Here is a 21,196-nt window from a genome sequence, read left to right on the forward strand (position 1 = left end):
TTTTAATTTTTTTTTACTTTATGTGATATACTGGAGTAGTTGGTGGTAGTGGATTCTGTAGAGGTTTTGTTGAGCAGAGTCCTTTTCCTGGAAGGCACTGTTCCTGAAGAGGCCAGAGGGGCTGCAGCAGGAAACAGAGCCACTGTCTGCACCCAGCAGCAGCAAAGCCATCAACCAGCCCCAGGCAGGGGGAGGAAGGGCCTGGAGGAAAAAACAAAAGTACTTGTTTAAAACAGTTTGTGTTTGAAAGAGTTTCCAGAGTCAGCAAAAGAAGGGGAAATAGACAAGTGTGAAGCAGAGACATGACCTTAGGATTCACACGTTATAAAAATAGATTAAACTCCCCCCACAGTAATGTGGTACAAGTATGATCAAAACATTGTTCTTGTATGAACAGATTCTAACATTTTATTACATGAAAAGGGAGAGATATGACCAAGGATGTGTGATTAAAGCACAGATCTTGTGTTACCATATTCCATGTAACACCTAGAGTCCATGTAATGTTATTATGTATTCCATGTAACATATTCACAAACATAATTTGTATCTTGTTATGACTGATTTTCCAGGTGTTCTCTCTTTCAAGTAGAGGTGCTGTGCTCATTTGAGCACTCATTTACTTTAAAGGTCTGGGTATAAACAGGATTTGTAATGAATATATTCCTGTGGTGGAATCAAGTACAATATATTGGCTTGTTTCAAAACATAAACAGGTTGGAGCACTCTCTGGTATTTTGATTTCTTTGAAAATTATTTCACCTGTTTTTCCAGGTGCTAATGGGGAAACGTTTTCTGCCTTAGAAGAAGTGAATTTATTACCACAACATCCACCTTCTGCAAGGGAGAGGAGACGACTAAGGCAGAGAGCTCTGGAGAGTGCTGTACGTGTAAGAGCTGACAGATGAAATGTCAGACAGTTCTGTGCTTCCACAGTGACTGAGGGAGTACACCTGTAGCTATTTGCCCTTTTAGAAAGGATGCTGTTTAACTGAAGGATTTGTGCATTTTTGGATTCCCTGCAGGAGGAAGTTCCACCAGGGCAGACACCATTGCTGCAGCCTGACAGCTTCTCACTGCACTCAAACCTCAGCCTCGACGCCGATCAGGTGAAAGGCAAGAACGAGGAGCGACTGCACAGACTGACCGAGCTCCAGCAGAAATCTCCTTCCTTGGGTATGCTCCCTCTAGCAGTGAACACTGAGTCATTACAGTAATTAAAGGAACAAATAATAGTAGGCTTCATGTAGCAGAACAGTGAACAACCAGATCAAAACCAGGAGTTCTTTATAGAGCTCTGTAGCTGGTAGAAGGGCTTCCCCAGCACCCCTCAATACAACTTCTTTAGACTAAGTTTAGAGGAGGAGAGTAGGAAAAGATTCTCATATTACCATCTGATCAGCCACTCCTACTTATCCTGTGAGCACCACTGCAGTGTGGGCAGCAGGATGAGGATATCCAGCTGCACAGCTGAAATGGAAGTGGGAAGAAATAAAACCCCCGGGTGATGAATGATGATGAGGTGCCTGTGTGAGTTTATTGGCATTCCTGGGAGTCAGATGTCCGTGGTCCAACCAGCATGAAGATATGCCAGAGAAATTGTGTATGATGAAGTACTTCAGTTTCTAGTTAATTTGATTTTCTAGTGGTTTGTTAATATTAATGATCATTCAGTATTTGATTATGTGAGTATTTGATACTGATACTTCTTTCACTGCATGCACACTTGAATTCATTCCATGTTCCTTACATCAGGTGCTGGGAGGTGTCTTGGAGCATCTCCAAATGCTGGCTGCCTGATCTAGATCCATTTTGTATATGAAGTACCAATCATGGCAACCATAATGGCCTTTAATTTCTCACATGGATGGTGACCCAGTTCATACACTTTGTGCTAATGACTCTTTCATATGAGTCTGAAATCTCCCTTTTTTTTGGAGGTAGTTGCTATGCTGTCTAGGCAATTACAGTATCAGTATCCTTTTTATAAACTTAATTAGAGTACAGATGCTGGCAGTATTTTTGATTCTGTTGCTATGGGTACTCTTACAAGCACTTCATCCTTTTTTTTTTTTTTTTTTGGTTTAACCATCTCTCACTGTGGTTTTTAAGTCACCAAAAAATAAACCCTGTTCATACTAAATTTTTTCTAAAACCAGTACTAAAATCAGTACTTTACTAATTTTACTCCACCCAGATATATTTGCTGTGTGAACTACTTTTACTTCCATATCTTTGTTGTATTTCATCTCTTTTATAATTTCACCTCATACTGTATGCACTACACTTTTTATTTTGCTTGCCTTCTATTTGTCACAGCCTCCAGAGCTTCAGCCTTTAGGTAACTATAATTTTGGTATATATATATATATAATAGATCCTCTTGCTCAGCTGTGTTTGTTCAGGCTGCACTGCTGCTTGCCCTCCTGTTCCCTCCTTGTGCTCAGGGATGTTACAGAAAAAGTGAAGCCAAGTTTTTTACTCCTTTTCCCTAACAGTCTGAAAGAACCCTTGTGGCATCCTTTTGCTTTCTGAGCAGCTGGACTGTCATTTCTCCTTTGCTCTCAGAGACACTGCTGAGAGAAAACAAATCTCTCAAATATCTCTCAAAGAACCTGGTTATCTTCCCTTGAAATGACCAGAGATAGCAATTCAGAGGCTTTGATAAGTACTAAGAGCTGATCTGTTTCAATAAGGAGGATTTGTTCACAGCAGTTCACTTTCTTCTATGGGACTGATATGGGAATCCTAAAGGCATCCTAGTATTGTTTTCTTAATTGGAAAATTAGAAAAAAAAGAGTCAGGTCTTCTCCTCTATTTTCACTCATCCAAAAAAATTCCCATTAGTGTAGACTTGGTGAATATTTGGGTGATGTAGTTTCTGCAAGCCAGAGATACCATCTTTGTCAAGCAAGGCATGTGTGTTCCTAAGGACATAAACAAGAGCAGGCTCAGATAGAGAAGAGGGAATTCTCACAGATTTGGGCATGCAAGATGTGCTGCTGTTGATTTTTTTGCAGGAATCCAGGTACCATTCAATTTCTAAACCAGAATGGCATGCTAAAGAAAAGCTTTCCTTACCCTCAGCCTCCACATGCAAACTGAATTATCAAGAGTCTTGATACGTGTCCCAGTTAAGGACAGTTTTTTTATGGAGTGTGCAAAGTGTTGAAATTCATGATGAAGAAGTTCTGCAGTGCAGCTAATCTGCTTGTGCTTTCTAAAAGCAGCACCAAGTGAGTCTGATCCAGTGATATGCACTGTAATCTTACCTCTGGGAGAACAGTTGATCTTGCCTCTTACATCTGCCAGATTTAAAGGCTTTGCTGTAAAGGCAGAAGTAATTAAATGTGGGAAAATGCAGCCCTCTGGCTGGACATTCACAGTTTGTCTCTATAAAGAGCCTTATTTTTCTTGTTGCTAGATATCATCTCTTAAAGCAGCAAACAGAAAATGAATTTTCTTTAGTTATCACTTTTTCTGCTGTGTGCTGTTAATCCCTCTAAACCTACATATGCAAAAAACTGTGGGTTCCAACCCACGGGAGAGTTCATCTGACCCAGGATTTAGGAGACAAAGAGGTTCACTCTGCCAGCCTCAAGCACAGGAGATGACAGGCCCTAGAGAGAGGTCTGCTCTCACTTCTAGTGTTGCAGACAAGTTTTAAGCAGACTGGGAAGGCTTGGAGGATGATCAGATCAGATCACTGTCTGTATGATGTGACAGAACTAATGATTCGTGCCAAGTTCTTTTGGAACAAAAAGTATTTGGCATTTTGTTTTAGAACCTGCAATCCCACCTAACAGACAAAGAGGAAAACTGAGCCCTTGCTCTCAGTGTAGGTGGGGATGTGCAGTTCCTGTCCTTCCCTTCAGCCCTGCCTGCTGCTTTTCCAGGCCTTGGGGTCTCACACCCATGCTTAGACCATGAACTTTCAGTTTTTAATGAGAATGTCCACAGAAGCTTTAGTTTAAATTCTCATTTTTAAAAAGTCATCATTTTTGCAGAATAAAACCCTGAAATCTGTAAAAATCATCCAGATACTTAAGTTACATGACATTTATTAATTGCCTAGGTGAATTATTTAATTACTAAAGAATACGTGATTCTCTTTTGCTTGAATTAAGATGTTTCTGCAAAAAAAAAAAATTTCCTAATCCAGAGTCCTTAAACATTTTTCTGCCCACCTTTAATAGCAAGAATCCAGAACCTCTTTATTGATGTGACTCAGTTTTAAGAGGAAAGCACTGCAATTTTCAGTCATTAGAGACAGCTGGGGTTTGCACAACTTTTTTGATTTGTGTAAAATTTAAATGTTATGAGGCCAAAAAATGAAACAGCACAGAGAAATGTATGCATTTATATTCCTGCATATAGAGTAAAATTTTATGTTGTTTGATAATCTACACTAAGAACTATTTGTTTAAGGTATTTGTGTATGTATGATTGCTGACAGAATAGAAACAAATAATATTAAAGTCCAGAATGATAATGACTCCAAGTTCAAAGGCAAGGCAGTTCTGCTTTTTGTTGGGTGGGGTTTATTTTGTTGCCAGTTTCAGCATGACATTGCACTGATGTTTTGAGCTGTGCTGAGCTGTGCTGCACAGGCTCACTCACATTTGCACTGTTAAACTGAGTTTAAATAATTCTCTCTCAGTAGGAAACTGTCTATGCAAGGTTCAGTCAGGCCACTGAAATTGAATGGCCTTACTTTTACATGCATTTTATGCATATATGCCGTGTCAGATTTGACTTCTCCCTAAATAGAAGCTTTTTGGAAAGCAAGACCCTCTGCCAAGTCCACCCACCTCTGCCTGTGTCCTTATCCGTTTGCTGAGCTGCTGGTGGGAGCTGTTGAGACCCAGTTCCCCAGAACATCAGCAAACGTGCGCTAAGTAGAAACGTCATTTCAAAGCATTATTGACGCGCTGATTGCAGCCAAGCCTGCTGTCCCCTCTAACACTGTTGCTCTCCTCCTCTCTCAGGTGATGACATTTCCTTAGGGGACGTGGACGAGCTTCTGAAGCGCGCTCAGTCCCGCTCCAGCTCCATCGACACGGTGGCCACGGAGCCCTGGCTGCGCCCGGGAACATCGGCCACGCTGCGGAGGCTGCTGGAGCGGCCGAGCCCCGGCACGCTGTCCCCGGAGAGCGCGCTGCCGCTGGGCTGGCAGGGGCTCTCCACCGCGCACGGCTGAGCCCGGCGGGGCGGGGCTGCAAACAGCAACAATAAAGGATCAGACTCTGCGCTGGAACCGACATGTAGCACAGGGATGTTTTCTGTTCCGTGACGTGGGAAAGGGAGGAATAGCTTGGCAGCTTTTGCACTTTTTATACAACTTCCGTTTCAGCCTCAGAAACAGTGTGGTGTGTGTGAATTTGATATTAAATCAAAGATGTTTTTTAGCTTTATAGTCAAACTCCCAAACTTTCTGGCATTAGAGCAGCCCAACAGCAGAAGGGCATTACCCAAAGAGTGAGTAACTTGAAGGACACTTGGTTTTCGTACAGGATAAATGCTGTCCTGCATGAAAGCACAGCTAACACTTTAATGGGAAAAAATGGCTATCAGTAATGTGTCTTACATTCCCTAACTTGTCATGTGCTGAAAATACAGATAATATTGAATATATTTATGATTCTGATTGAAGAGTTAATAAAGTATTTTGTTACTAAAATTATTTTTGTTACAAAAACTGTGAAAGCCAACTTCAATTTTCTTAATTTATTGCTTCAGCTTTCATTTACTCGTGAAGAAACTGGTGTTAAGGCTGTCTCCAAAGAAACAAAAACACAGAAAATCTGTTGCTTAAGAGCACAGGGCTTTAGCAAGAAGGACATGGACCAAGACTTTAGGAGTTCAGTGAACTACACAACCAGGGTAATGCTGCAACTTTCCTCTTGGTTAGGAAATTCACACCCAGAGGCCTAAACCTGATTAACGAGGGAAAAAAGACTAATAAACCACTGATGAAAACAAGGACTTTTTACAAAGGACTCTTATTTTTACTACACTGCCACCTTCAAGCTTTTGTAAACCTCTCTGAAGGCTACAGCAGTTCCATGATGAGGGCAGGCAATGTTTGCTTTAATGCACTTCCAACCTGACTGGTGTTGAGCTTAAAGGGCTTAGCTCATTCCTGCCCAGAGAGGATTTGCCAAATCAGGATAATTCTTACCCTGAATTTCTGGCTCAACAGTACAAAGGTTCATCAGTGTGGTTATGCCAGAGGTGGGCACTCAGGCAGGGGCCCTGGTGTAATCCCAGCCTGGGCTGGAGCAGGTGCCTCAGTGTGCACGGCTGCTTTAGTCTGGACTTCCCAGAGACAGGGGAATAAACTTTGTGAAAATGCTTTATAATACTACACTTATCCTGCATGCCAAAGCCCACCTTTTGCCTTTTATACTTTGTCCCCTGACCTGATGGCTCTCTGCCTTAACTTTGATTCACATTCACTGTACCAACTCCAGACTAGATGCAGAATTTCTCTCCCTCATCTGTCATCAGAGTTTAATTATTATTTATTCCCTTAATTTTAATTGGAGTTTTCCCCTGAGAGAAGCATGAAATGTTCCCCTAAAAAGCAACCCTCACTTCACTGCAGTAAGTTTTATAAATGCCACAGTCAGAAGTCAGCATTCCTTTCCTCCCAGTTCAAGGTCAGGATGTGGCACAATCCCCCTTTGAATTCCTTTCTTCACTTGTGCCATGGCCTGAAACCACTGAAATCACTGTAACCTCACTGCTCAGCAGCCCTTAGCACCATGAATTCCACTCTTCCCTGCAGCTTTCCAGGGCACTCAGGATGCTGCCTGGGAGACTCTCAGTCCTTTGCATCTTCCCTTTCCAGATCTTTCTTCGTCCTTCTTTGCCTCTCAAAGTTCAGCTTTTGGCAGGGCCCTTCTTCCTCCCCAACTTTTCATCATGACAGCCTGACCTGCAAAAGAAATGTATCTGCAGTTCCAGCCCTCATGGATATTGAGATGACTAAAAGAGAAGCTGTTCTCTACCCCGGCCCCAGATTTTTGATAATCACCATAAATGTGAATATTCAGAGAGCTGCAGGTTGAACACAATGCCAGAGCATGCCTGGTGCTGCTCTGGCATTGCAAGAATTAGAGAGGCACAGGAGAGTTATAATAACACCAAAGTTCAGCTCCCAATGAACCAAAATTAAGCTATTAACACAATATTGAGCTATTGGGTCTTTTCCATAGAAGCAGTAAATAAGGCATGAGAAGGCCAGGCTGTGAAAGAAAAATGTCATTACTGAAGAGGAGTACACAACAAAACAATGAAGCAGTGAGGTTTAAAACCAGAAAGAGCCCCACAACCCAAACTGCCCAAGTTTTAGATAACTCATTGTACTCACTGTTCTGTCTTGAACACAGATGATTACAAAGCAAATGGGCAGACACACAAGGAAGAGCAGCTCAGGGCAGTGCTGTGTCAGAAACACCCTGGTAATAGTCTCAGAACAGTTTGCTAAAGCCATGGGGTAGAGTATGGTAATGAATGGGAATGGGACACATTACACTCACTGTAAAAATTGTTACTGATCACTGTCAAACACACAAAGACCTCAGGTCTGGCCTAGCACAGCAGTTTAAGATTTAAACACACAACTGATTTTAAACACACAAACTGAAAAGTAAAATACAACCCAAGAGGAAAGGCTACAATTAGTTCAAATAACCTCAATTCTCCCCCTTCTGACACTGGTAATTGCTATTTGGTTTTGCTCCACTCCAATTAACTTTGTGAGCAAACTCTGAATCACAGGTCATAACATTTAAATTCCCTTCTCTGGCTTTTCCATAGCTATTTCACTGAAGTGTTTACACTCATTTCTGGAGCCTGCTGTGAATGGCTGTGGCAGATTCATTGCCCTGAAAAGAGAGGAGGCTCCCTCACACACCTTCTTGCTCTTCACACTGCTCTCTTGTGCCAGTCAGGAGTTTTGTGGGAACACACAACAATCCAATTCCACTTTTACTTACAAAATTGAAGATGCTGACAAGGCTGAGCTGGCTGATGTGCTCCAAGTCAGCAGAACTGCAATCCCAGCCCTTCCCATCCCCCTTTCTCCATCAGCTGTTTGGTGTTTGTATTTTAATCCCCAGAGAGACAAGTGCAGTACTTGAGCTTCTATCTGTGCAGCACTACAGCATCCACATGACCAGTTCAGGCAGTGCTTTTATTCTCCTCCAGCCTTGCCCACCTTTTCTTTAAGTTTACCACTCCTCTTCCCCCTGCATTTGTCTCTAACAGTGAGAAGAGGTATCTTAGTCAACCAGAGGGCACCCAACAGGGTTTGCTCCTTTGAAACAAAAGGATGAGAGGCAAAGCAAACTGTAAAACAAGTAGCTGTGGATTAGACTGGTTTTGATTGCACTGATGAAAGAGTTCAAAAACTTTATTGACCTATAACCTGATTAGAATATGCCAGATGAGAACCAAATATTGTACAGAAAGTTGTACAGAATTTTTTTTACATAGAAAACTTTACATATCTGTACCATATACATTTTGTCCATCTGAAAAAAATTTCTACATCCATTGTAATACAGAATGCTTGACAATCTCGTCTGTTAACCATCAGAGCACAATTCACAGTATGAATACATTTCCAATAAATTTAACCATCCCTAAACCATGCCAGATTTGTTACTTGAATATATCCAACATTAAATTCTGTACATAAGAGTGAAATCTACATCAAACAAAAAAACATCTGACAGCAGACACAACCTAGACTTGTTTGCAGTGATTCAAGTTCCAGTCCTTGAAGGATCATCATTTCAATGGCTCGTTATATTTAAAAGCCCTAAAACAAGTATATTACAGGTAGTTATGTCAGTCGTGATATTTCTACCGCTGATCTTGATGAAAGTCGGCAACAATAACTTCTGGGCTACAATGAAACAAAACAAAAATAACAAAAAAGGGGAAAAAAAATCACAACCCAAAAGAGAAACCCAAACTTCTAGTGCATTTGGTAAACAAGGAAGAGTTATGGGCTTTCAACAAATCAGAAATACAGAAGTAAAATAATTTGGGAAGAACTGTATAGTGTTAAAGAGTTTATATTACAGACCTGCATCTCTGTACATTTTCACAGAAGGATGATTACCAATGTCTCAGACAGCCTGAGTGTGCAAAAATCTTAGAATATCAGACATAGTTGCTAAATATTTTTTTCCATGAACAATAATCTCCATTCTCTTTTCACTATAAACATTTTATCCTTCAAAATACAGCTCTCCTGAGTTGTACTTCTTGCAGAAGCTCAAACCTTTACATATATATGTTTCTTTGGGTACATTTTACTTCCACACCCGCCACAAACATCTGTTGCTATACTGCTGTCTAGGACAGTAAAGGACACTGCAGCCCGTGCTGACAAGGGGACTGTGCTATAAACTGGCTCTGTGCTCAGCATGAGCCAGGCAAGAGAAACCGGTGAGAGAGAATCCGCCAGGGAAGAGAGGGACTGGAGTGTTGCAAGCCTTAATTACAGTTGTAAGCGTCTGTACCGTTAACCCTTGGATACACGTTGCCAGAGAAAGAAATCATTCATATGGAGATCCAGACAGAATGGCCCAGCTACGTGGTCCTTTTATTTAGCTGAGGAATATAAACTTTGTAACAGAGCATCACTATCTGCTAATGCTTGCTTAATCCAGACTCTTGTTCTGGTGGTTGGGATATTTGGAAAACCACACCAATCCGCAGGAAGAACCTTCGCAGAACAGCTCGAAGCTCAGGAATAAGGTCAAACTGCATGATTTCACACAACAAAGGGTAGTAGAACGAGGCATGGGCCTTGAACTGAAGGAAAAACAAACATGACTCTATTACACATTGGTACAACTCAGAAAGTACACTGCAGAATAAGAATTTTAAATATGCTCCCTAATGAGGGTGAGAACCACAAAGTGACAAGCAGAAACACCTTTACAACTGTGTGCTGAAATCAGCAGAGCTAGAATAAGGCTAAGACAGCTGTGATGTACTCTGACAGATGCTCACCAGCTACACAAAGCTCCTTATTAATGCTTATTCTCCAAGAGGAGATATTTTTCTATTATGAGTTTTTTTCTTGCAGTCGGTCTTTTGCACTTAATTATTAAAGCCAACTTTTCTTAGAAGCAGAGGGGGATTAAACAGGGATTTATTTACTGCAGAATTGCTTTGGAGAAGGTCAAGGTGTACATGTATCTGCAGAATTGTTGCCAGAAACAAGAGTTAATTCTTTGAATAAAATATCATCACTAATTTTCTTCCTCAGCAGGAGAGGGGTAAAAACAATTTAACACACACTTCTAGAAGATTCCAGCATCTTTAAACTCTTCTGACACATTTTATTTTATCACTCACCGCACTTTCACACTGAATTATTAGTGTCAGTATCTGTCAAGTGCAGTTTGAATGTACAGTCCCTCAACACAGGAGTGTCTACAGAGCAGCAAGAGCTTTTAAGTCAAGTCTGTAACTGTGTCTGACAAATCAGTTTGGAACTACTTTTTACCTGTACATGTCATCTGAAACATCATTCCAAACAGTTACTTACCCTTTCATCACTTATCTTCAGGACTTTAGTCAAAAATAAGAGTAAAAGGTTAGTCCAGGCTTCCCGATGACTTTCTGATGTAAGGGTGAGAAAATAGCTCAGAGCCTCGCTGCAGACACTGGAGACAAAAGACACAAAACATAGTAACTCACATTTCTTTCTGAGCTCTACTGTAGAGAGAGAGCTTTGGCTTTGCAGCTTCTGGCAGTGTACAGCCCTGGTGTAGAACAGCATTGTTTTATGAAAGCTGCTCTAAGCCTGGTTAACAACAGAAAGCAGTGACTTTATTAAACTCAAAGTCCCAGGACTTCAGTAATAAATAAGCTGACAAAATGTGATTAAGCTGTTTGTGCATGTATTTGAAATATACCAAGTGCTCTTTGAGAGGGCATGTGACAGAATGCTATGTGGACTTTAGGAACATCTCATGTTGACGTAACCAGAAAGTTTTCAGCTCTGTCTCCTGGTCTGTGAACCTTAGTCTTAGCCTTAAGTGTTGCTGTTGAGGTTTGAAGCCCTCCGTAATCCCAACAGTTGCCTGAAAACTTTATAAACAAAAAAACATTCAGATCAAGAGCCAAAGGCTCACAAGGCTGCTTAAGCCCAGTGACCATTTCTGAAAGTAAGAACAAACAGTGCCAGTTCCCTAAAATACCTGAGGTTAGTGAAAGAAAAAAAAGGGTTTAGGTGATAGTTGCTTTCCTTTTTAGAGACGAGCTATAATAAGCCCACACCTACCCACATGATACAAAAAAAAAAAAAAAAAAAAGGTGACAAAAATCTTTGTTCTCCCTGCCAAACATGTAATGAGAAGAAAAAGGAGAGACAGCATCAGTAGCTGGAGGCACAGCACTCCCACAGAACATAAAACCCTTAATATTAGCTGTGACCACCACACAGCTCTAGAAGTTGACTGCAAGCAGAGCATGTCTATCCTTTTAAATAACCCACCCCCTTAGTTTAACATCAGCAATCAGTGAAGTGGTTGAGCTGCAGGGGCCTTACTTGAGCAGCCTGTGCTGCACCTCCTCCCAGGCGCTGGTGCGGCTCTCGTCCATGTACATGCGGAACAGGATGCGCAGCCCACACGCCAGGCTGCTCGTCTCCTGCTTCAGCAGGTTGGGCTTGGATTTACCTTTGAAACCTACAGGAATTCCAAGCATCCAGTCAGATTTTTGGTACAGCTGATATTGTTTCTTACAGTCCCCCACTTCTCTTTCTAAGCATCTTCTGCACACAGACAGAAGAACCACCTCAGGTAATTAATATCTCATAATATTTAGTACAGTGGAGCATTGTTAAAAACTAACCTATTTCTATGTGCCATAATTGTGTTTGGCACATAATGTCAGCTTCCAAGTGGCTGCAAAACCTGTGTTTGTGCCTGTAGCTTTCAAGCATGGGACTCACACCTACAGCCAAGAATCAAGATCCTTAATTTTAGGAAACCAGAGATATTTGCACCTCCACAGATTAGGTCTCCTCCCTTTAGGAATCCTAGAGTTGTAGAGTTAAAGCATCAACTTTTACATTTAGCATCAAAGTACTTTTGACCTATTTTTGGGTCAATTCACACTGTCACAAAGTATTTCTCCAAGGGGACTGACTCACCTGCTTTCCAGAGAGCAGTTCTTTGTTCATTGTTTGAATTAAATGCTTTAGCAAATCTGTGAGACTCCAACAGACAATCGAGAAGTTTGAAAAGCTGCTGTGATGTTAGGAAACGATACATCCCTTGATCCTGTGTATCCACATGAACATCAAAGTCTACTGCATCTCTCTATTGAAAAAAGAGGAAAAAAAAAAGAAAATATTTGAAGCAAAAATTCTCAACTGTGTTCAGCAAACTCCTGTGACAACTCAATCCTACCCTGTTTACATCTGTACTTGTACTTAACACTGTATTAAAGGTTGTATCCACATCCCAGTTACATAAATCCCTTTGAACAATACATGTTTTAATCTCCACAGTGCTACAAATGGCACAGCAAATGCAATTCAATGGAAGTTGTAAAAGATCTCAATGGAAATTCTCCAATGCATGTAAAAATTGTAAATTAGCAGATGCTGCAGGAGTTCAAGAAACTTTATCTTAAAACCTTTGGAGGAAAAGGTGTTAGAAAGAGAGATACCTATCTTTTCCACTTACTTGTGCTGCTGCTAGATTCTCTGCATCCTCTTTTTTGCTCGTTGCTGGGAAGAACACAATGTTGTCGATCGTCTGAATGAGTTCCAGCTGTACAACACACTTGATCAAAAGAGCAGCAAATAACTTCTGTTCTGGGAATTCTTTAAAGGAAAGAAAATTACTTGTTAACTGAATAACTTTTTTGAGCTGCTTGGAGCGCAAGTTGAAAAACAATTTAACTTCAAGCACATGTGTAAACCAAACCTGGAATCCACCTGTTGGAATTACTAACACCAAGACAAATCATGCTACCAACTGGAACTTTTTAAAAAACTGTTTCCTGAAGCTGGCTGTGACACATTGGATCAACCTGGTTCTATGTTATCTAAAAACCACCAACATGAGTGACTTGGACCCTCAGTGCAATAGCAAGAGCCAGAGACTGTTCCCAGGCAGGAAGCTTAGCACTGCATTGGCATCATTGCTTGTTTGCAGCTGTGGCAAGAAATAATGTACCATATGACCACTTAACTGCATGAAGATCTTAAATAAGGGCTTGATACACTCTCCAAATCATAGACACAATTCTTTTCCAGCTATTGCTTCTGTTGCATTTTGCACCAAAAACTCTCTGCTCTTAAGAAAAGAAATCTCACACAGTATTGTAAGGAGACTTCTATTTTTAGTATTTTGCTTTGAGTAAAAAGCTTAGAAGCTTGCATTGGAACTCAAATTTTTAAAACATAGGCCAAAAATTTGGACTCACAGGAGATCAAGATAATTCTGTCATACAGAATAAGACAAAAATTTAAACAATGTGATTTCTTCACATCATGTTTCTGAAGTCATAGCTGGGGCTATAACTAAACACTTCAGTGTTTATGCTTAATATCCAGCATAAACAGAACACAAGATTGGGGATCTTGCAGTCACCCAAAGACACTAACATATCAAACATCTACTCCATCCTCCTCTTAACAGACAGCAAATGCCAAACCACTGCAGAGCACGCACTTGCTGCTGGCCTGGCTTTACTCGTTTCTTCAGCCACCGCGGCCCCTGGGCTGGGTTGATACGGGCGCCCATCTGAAGAGCGAGGCTGGATGGAATCATGGATATCTACTGACTTCTGGGAGATTGTATCCTGAAAAGAAAGAAAGAAAAAATTAAGTAATTAACTTAGAGAAAACTTCTAGCAGTTGGTAATAGTGTTGTGCTCTTCAGAGTTGCTTCAACACTGCACTTTCATTCACTTTAGTCATATTTGTTATGAGCATTCATGAAAGATGTACTAGAAAGATGAACTACTAAGAAACAACTGAAAATTTAACAAGTACCAAATACTTAAGTACACATAAAAGGCAATGAACAGCATTTTTCAGATAGGTTTTGAATTCCCTCCAAGCATTTATTCTCTCACCCAGGAGTTACTACAGCTTTTACCAGATCAAGAGTAGGTTTGCTGTAAGGTTGCTGCAAAAAACAGCTCAGCTTTCCATATGGGTAGTTAACCAAGGTTTTCATCTCTACACAGTAAAAATATGTATTTTAATAGGTATCATGTCTACAGATAGCAAAACACTCCAGAAAGAAATCTAAAGAAAAAGGCGATGAAAATATCCATAGCCTACAAAGATTCTATCCTACTAAATGAGAAGGCCAAAATAACTTTCCTTTAGTATCATTTATTATACAAGTTCTGTTAATTCTGAAGTTGTAAAAGATCTTTTTACACTGAAGACAAAAATAATTTTTAAAAACATTCGTATTGAACTATTTCAAAGGAAAAAGATCTTTTAATTTACTCAAGACTAAGACATTTATTTGGCATTTAGGCATGCTATTATATTTGACATAAATGATCAAAAATATAGCCAATATGCTTATATCAAACCACTGTAAATGAGTCATGGTACAGCATGAAGGTACAATACCCATGTAATAAGAACTGGCCCTCACAAACATTTACTCTCTGTTTAAGCTGAATTATGTTAACACTTCAAAAAGATAAATGGGGGGAGTCAATCTCTCTTAGTAAAGCTCATTTGGGGTCGTTATCCTTGAGCAACTTATATCAAGTGCTTCATTAATCTACAGGGAACTTTGTGCAGCTATCTTGTGAGAGTGTCTAAGAGCTAAACTAATTATCATCAGTAGCAAAGAAGTTACAGGGTTGTCACTTGCAGGCAAATCCAGACTTCAGTTTATTCAATCAACACAAAGAGATCTGATGGTTATACAACTTTTCTACTTTAAATAGGTATTTAAGGTCTTACTACAAGGAAAACTTGGAGGCAAGAAAAGAAAAAGTCAATCTGTCAATCTAACCCTCTTCAGCAGTTTCTCGCCAATACATCAAAATGAAAAGAAAACCATGGCCCAAGCCACAAAACAACTCAATGTCCCAATACAGTATCAGAGAACCCTGCCAGACACAGGACATTACCTAAAACAAACATAGGTAGCTACCTCCAGCCAATTTCTGGAAGTCAACTTTGCTGCAAACAAATACATACTTCTTTATAAACTAATTCCTTGCCATTTTTAAACATCAAATAACACTTGAGCTGGAAAAAAATTCAAGTAAATCAAAATTCAAAAATGTACTTAAATCAAGTGTATTATTCACCTATTCCATATCACAACACTTTTGTACTGAGCTCTTGTAATCTTAAATTGTTTTATTTTAGCAGCTTACCAGTTTTTCTTTGGCATCAGAGGGAGAGCCAGAGCAGAACTCCCCACCAACTGGTCGCCAAGTCAGCAGCCTTGAAAACACAAAACCAGTCCCAAATTTACTACATTTCAAATATAAATCAGAATCAACACTCTAAAAAGTCTCCTTCAGCATGGTGTGGGCTTTTTGCATTAATTTAAATTCTCAGTGCACTTCATTCTTTCACACATGTTTAAAAGTATAAGTGCTGTGTGTATTGAACTTCAATGTTTCTGCCAACTACCTTGGATGGACAAGGTGACTGTATCGAGGTGGATTAGTTTTTCTCAGAAATACTGGATATGTCTTAAAGCAGTGTTTTAGTGCCATTAGTGGGCCTCTTCTCCCACACTGCATTAAGTTTAACCTAGAATAAAGAATGAATCTACTCCAGAACAAATCACACCAACATTTGGAGATGTTCTGCATTCTGTGTCTGGGCTATATTCCAGGATTATGTTTCTCTTTCCACTTAAAAATCCACCACTTCCTCTCAGGATTCATTGCTGTTATGAGGTAGCATTCTGATCTCTTCCCTGCTCTCTATAGGACACTTCTGTCTTGAGAATCTTAACCTTAGCACTAAAAAACTACAGTGATTGTAGCTTACTGAGACTGTGCCTGCTAAGAGTAGAGGGAAATTGGATTAAATAATCTAAACTGTCCCATCATTTGTTGTACTACCCAATCACTGCTACAAAGTAAGATTGAATCAGGGTCTCAATCTGTGTGTGGTAGCAAATACAGGACATTTGTGTCTGCATTTCCTAAGGAAGAGCTTTCCTCACCAAGTTAAGCATCCTAAATGAATATACCACTGATGTCCAGAAAACTGAATACTGGATAACTAAAAGGACAAATTGGAGATAAGAAAAGGTATAATTTGAGCCATGTAATAAGGCAACAAATAAAGTAGCACAGAGGACTGAACTGATTCTTGAAAGCTGCAAGGACATAAATTGAGGTATTAGAATAATGAGCCATTATGAGCCAGAGTGGCCAGACCATCATAATTTGTGCAAAGAACCAATTCTAACTCTTGAATTTTTTGAAGACAAGAGGGCACTCACACTGGACTTCTCAGCACCAGAAAGCCAAGACTCACTCTTACAAATCTTCAGAAAATTTAAATTAACAAAAATTATAAACAGAAAAGAAATTAAACTAAAAGAAAAATTAAAGCAACTATTAAAATAAGCAAAAATTGATGAGCTAGATAAGCGAACAGTGAGGTGGACTGAAAACTGACTGAACAGCCAAGCCAAGAGGATGGTGATTAGGGGCACAGAATCTACTTGGAGGTCTCTTTGTACACCCCAGGGGTCAATACTGGGTCCAATCTGTCCACCTTAATGATCTGAGTGATGGGGCAGAGAGGACTCTCAGGAAGCTGGGTGACACCAAAGCATGAGGGGCTGATACACCAGAGGGTCATGCTGCTATCCCAGAGGAACCTCCAGAGGTTGGAGAAATGGACTGATGGGAACCTTGTGCAGCTCAGTGAGGGAAGAACAAAGTTCTTCACCTGGGGAGCAACATGCCCATGCCTCAGGACATGCTGGGGGCTGCCCAGCTGGGAAGCAGCTTGGCCTGTAGAGAAAGCAAACACTATCCTGGGCTGTGTAAGGGGACCCTGCCCCTCTGCTCAGCACAGTTGCCTGTCCTGGGCACCCCAGTTTGAGGGACACAGACCTACTGAAGGAGATTCAGCAAAGAGCCACAAAGTGAGGAAGGAACTAGAGCATCTCTCCAATGAGACAAGTCTGAGACAACAGGGACTGCCCAACCTGGAGAAGAAAAGGCTCAGGACATCTCATCAACATACTATAAATATCTGAAATGTGGCGGCAAAGCAGAGCCAGGCTTTTTCCAGTGATTCACAATGCCAGGACCAGAGGCAATGGCACCAACACAGGAAGCTCCCTATGAGCATTAGGAAACACTTTTTCCCTCTGAGGGTGATCAAGCACAAGACAGAGGTCATCCAGCAAGGCTGTGGAGCTTCCCTCCTTGGAGATATTTCAGAGACAGGTGGCCATGCCTAAACACAGGGGTTGGACCACAAAACCTCCAGAGCCCTTTCCAAATTCAGCCATTCTGTGCCATTCTACATTAGTATCTTCAGTTATCAACCCCTCAGTGGCCTGTAGAAGCTTGGCAGCAGTATGGTTTGTGGCTTTCTAGTAACTGATCCTTGCAGAAATTGGTAGCTGAGTAAATATTATAGCACATTTTCCAAACAAGGAAATATGATCAATTCTCTTTACAAAAAAGTAACTTGGCAAGAACCAGCAGAGGCTGATACTGCAACTAAGAACTGGTGCTGCCAATGTTGCAGCTCTTAAATTAGAGAAACTGCACAACACCTGGAATGATGTTTCATATGAATGCAAAAAAAGAACAAATGTAACCCTACCTGATCAGACTAATAAGAACTTCTGCCAGAAGATACTTTATGAATCTCCAGAGATTCACAGCCTCTGACTATTTGAAGACAATTGGCAATAAAGCACTTGCCCATGAAGTTTTCATATATACCACTGTGTGATTTATCTGTCTTAATTTCAACATTAACTATTGTGTTACTTCCAGGCATGGAAAAACAAAAGTAAAAAAGATCATTTGCCTTCTCTAAGCACTCGGGCAGTCACCACAACAAGCTGGTGGAGTATTAAAACTGCATTGTGGAAAAAGAAAACAATAAAATCTATGGATGGGAGGGCAAGAAAAGCTCTATTGCAAGAAAAGAAGGCTAATACAGGGACTAAGATATAAAAATATGAAATGTCCGCCAAACAAGGAGTATCAGAAAAAGAACCAGATTCCATAAAAAGGGAGGAAAAAAGTAGCATCCTCCTAGGACTCAGAAAGAGAAGGAAAAAATGATGAGTACTCTCACATAAAATGAAAATAAGACTATGGAAGTTGGGAACCTCCCAGAAATTCATGAAGGAATAATACAATGAAGTTCTCAAAAGATGGTACAGAAAGATTATAAGAGCAAGACAAAATTAAGAGTTGGATACTCTCCTAAGAACAATAAGCCATTAGAGAAGCAGAAGGGCCTCAACATCAAAGTGAATAATGCACATAATTCAAATTAGATATAACTAAAGGCAACAAGAATATTTTGAGTATGTCAACATATTGAGATATCCAAAATAGAAAGGTTTCTAATATTCAACTACAAAACTACCAGAAATTTAAGTTTTGATCATATGTTGAAACCAAAGCAAATCTTCTGCTAGTGAATATTAACTTCAAAATCTTTCCAAGTACAGGCCATAGTAAATTAGGGTTAATTCAACTGGACTTTCACATCCAGAGATTTGGGTTCCAATTTTATTTTTGGCAGTTATCAAAATGCAGGAGCAACTTGCTAGCTCCCAAATTATTTTATAATGATGGAATTAATTTATACCTACTTACATTAAAAAATAGGTGAGGTATTGACAGATTTTATCTTTTAATGGATGAATGAAGGTCTCTTACAGTGCTATCTGATATACAACTCTAAAATTAAGGAAAGACTGACATGCAGAAAGTTTCTTTTGCTTCAGTTTTCTTCAGGCCTCAAGTAGGTCCCAGAAGCAAACAATATGAATTGGATGAAATACAGCACATGGAATGGTACAGCCTTACTCCAAGAAATCTCACACAGAGTTATGATATGAATGGAAAAAGTTACCAAATATCCAAGGTAATTTTCACAAAAATACTGAGATTCATAGAAACATATGATGGAAATTAACCATAAACCACAGAGACTTAAATCTGTAAGATTGTTGCAGTATTTTAGTCTTTCATGGAAAAAGCTCCACATGTAATTACAAACAGCAAAGCCTGCATCTTTTATTACAAAAAAGAAAATAACAAAAAAATCAGATAGGACTTCTCCAAAAAGCCAAAACCTTAAAACTGATTCATGTTACATTCTTGGGGGCTGTTGATTTCTTGGGGTTTTTGTGGGGATTTTTTTTTTTTTTTTTGCTTATATCCTATACAGTATTTTAATTTTGAACACTTTATCATTAACAATACAGAAGAATACCTACACCCAATTTATCATCATGTTACAAGTAAGTCTGTTTCTCTTTAGTCCACACTTAACAGTTTTTTGTTCACCCCACCTATGAGATATCTAGGAGTTTGAAATGGGTAAATCATCTAGTTAATCTATTTTATAAAGTAAAAATATTAGCAGCTGTCTTACGCATGAGGAATTGTAGTTTTGAAAATATCCAGCATGCAAGTGCAAGTTTTATCCCAGATTTCTAGGGTAAACTTTTCACCATTAAGGATGACAACATTCTCCAAACAGTTTGTACCAGAACGTGCCAGTTGCTCATTGTCTGTAAGAGACAAACAGTGTATTTGTTTATTCACATTCAACAGAGTAAAATGTTAACATTGTTTTAACATAATTTGTGCAGTTCTTACCTTGCTGCACACACCAGTACAGCTGTGCAAATATATCATCCAAAAGAACATCACTAAGTACTTCTAAATACTGTGTAAATACATCACATATTGCATAAAGTGCATGGTTACAGGTAGTTGTCATCCATTCAGCTTTCTAGGAGTCAAAGAAAAAGAAGAGTTAAGGTGAAACTTCTGGATACAAATATAGATGAACATTTTTATTTACTCAATTTGCGTTATAATGACATTAAATTCATTTCTGTATCTCAAAACCTCAAAATTTGGAGACTGGACTCCTGCTTTGCCAACTAGCAGGATTAAAAAGAACTACACGAACAGACAAATATAAACAACTGTCTTAGTGTCCAATCCTAGCTCAATAATGAAACACCTAGCTAAAGCTGTGTTTAAGCATTTTCCAGGGGAAAAACAAAAATTGAGGTATGTCCTACTCCAAACAGCCAGACAAAGCCTCCCAAACAATGGACAATTTTGATATAACTTCTAATTTACACATTAGTTACATCTGAAACCCCATTTCAGTAGTTTTTCAAACAGTAGCTGGTTCTGGTTTCACAGATCATAACCCAGATGGTTGGTCAAAAGTGTGCAATGACAGCACTGTGCTGTTTTGAGTGGTTTTTGTTTGTTTGTGGGTTGGTTATGGGTTTCTTTGATTTCTATTTGGCAGAGGGTTTGTTGTTTTTTTTTTTTTGCCTTGTCATCAAAAAATTTTGAACTAACAGAATTTATTTCTTCTAATTGTGACTTCACTGTTGATTACAAGTCTCAACTCAAGTGAGCATGCTGTGTGTCTTAGATTCCAAACATCACATGTAAAACTACAGTTCTTACAAACCCTAGATACACTGCATTTTATGCTATTCTTCTCTTGTTCCTAGTGTAAACTACTAGGCCTCTTACACACATGGCTTTAAAAAATGAAAAACAGTGACACCACCTGCCAACAGAATGCCATTAAAACAAAATAAGGCTACTAGAACCACAGGTCCACCATCCAAGTTTTGAGGCTTACCCTATATTACTTGACAAAACTATATTACAGCTATATTAAATGTAGTTCTCATATAAATAATCCTCTTCCTCTTTTATTACCTCAGTCTGCTGTTCTGGCAGTTTCATGTTGTCAAATATCCTGAAGACAATCCGAAACAAATCTTGCCACCAGTGTTTTTCATAAGTATGGCCATATGTCTTCATTATTTCAAACATTACTGTTAAGCCCCTGAAATGAAGAAAGAAGAACTTACACCAAGATTTACAGAAAGACATGAATTAGACCAAGTAAGTACAACTACAGCAGCAGTAACTCAAATACTGTTGAGAACATTAT

The 21,196-nt window shown here is 39.6% G+C and overlaps 2 protein-coding genes across 4 annotated transcripts in view; one reads left to right on the forward strand and one right to left on the reverse strand.

The window, feature by feature from the left end:
- Nucleotides 1-5,200, forward strand: part of CSPP1 (centrosome and spindle pole associated protein 1) — a gene marked incomplete at its 3' end in the record, with an annotated part of 60,302 nt that extends 55,102 nt beyond the window's left edge. For both annotated transcript variants that reach the window (XM_079301535.1, XM_079301534.1), the window contains 3 exons: nucleotides 775-890; nucleotides 1,026-1,176; nucleotides 4,989-5,200. In XM_079301535.1, coding sequence (XP_079157661.1) covers nucleotides 775-890; nucleotides 1,026-1,176; nucleotides 4,989-5,200 — 479 coding nt within the window. The remainder of the gene's footprint in view (nucleotides 1-774; nucleotides 891-1,025; nucleotides 1,177-4,988) is intronic.
- A 3,183-nt stretch (nucleotides 5,201-8,383) lies between these two features.
- ARFGEF1 (ARF guanine nucleotide exchange factor 1) overlaps nucleotides 8,384-21,196 on the reverse strand; it is an 87,895-nt gene continuing 75,082 nt past the window's right edge. For both annotated transcript variants that reach the window (XM_079301533.1, XM_079301532.1), the window contains exons 30-39: nucleotides 20,959-21,088; nucleotides 19,861-19,996; nucleotides 19,634-19,772; nucleotides 15,403-15,472; nucleotides 13,719-13,848; nucleotides 12,726-12,865; nucleotides 12,188-12,356; nucleotides 11,582-11,720; nucleotides 10,577-10,694; nucleotides 8,384-9,834 (exon numbers count right to left, since the gene is read on the reverse strand). In XM_079301533.1, coding sequence (XP_079157659.1) covers nucleotides 9,670-9,834; nucleotides 10,577-10,694; nucleotides 11,582-11,720; nucleotides 12,188-12,356; nucleotides 12,726-12,865; nucleotides 13,719-13,848; nucleotides 15,403-15,472; nucleotides 19,634-19,772; nucleotides 19,861-19,996; nucleotides 20,959-21,088 — 1,336 coding nt within the window. In that variant the 3' untranslated portion in view covers nucleotides 8,384-9,669. The remainder of the gene's footprint in view (nucleotides 9,835-10,576; nucleotides 10,695-11,581; nucleotides 11,721-12,187; nucleotides 12,357-12,725; nucleotides 12,866-13,718; nucleotides 13,849-15,402; nucleotides 15,473-19,633; nucleotides 19,773-19,860; nucleotides 19,997-20,958; nucleotides 21,089-21,196) is intronic.

Source organism: Erithacus rubecula, assembly GCF_903797595.1.
Source record: "Erithacus rubecula genome assembly, chromosome: 3".
Classification (NCBI taxonomy): Eukaryota; Metazoa; Chordata; class Aves; order Passeriformes; family Muscicapidae; genus Erithacus; species Erithacus rubecula.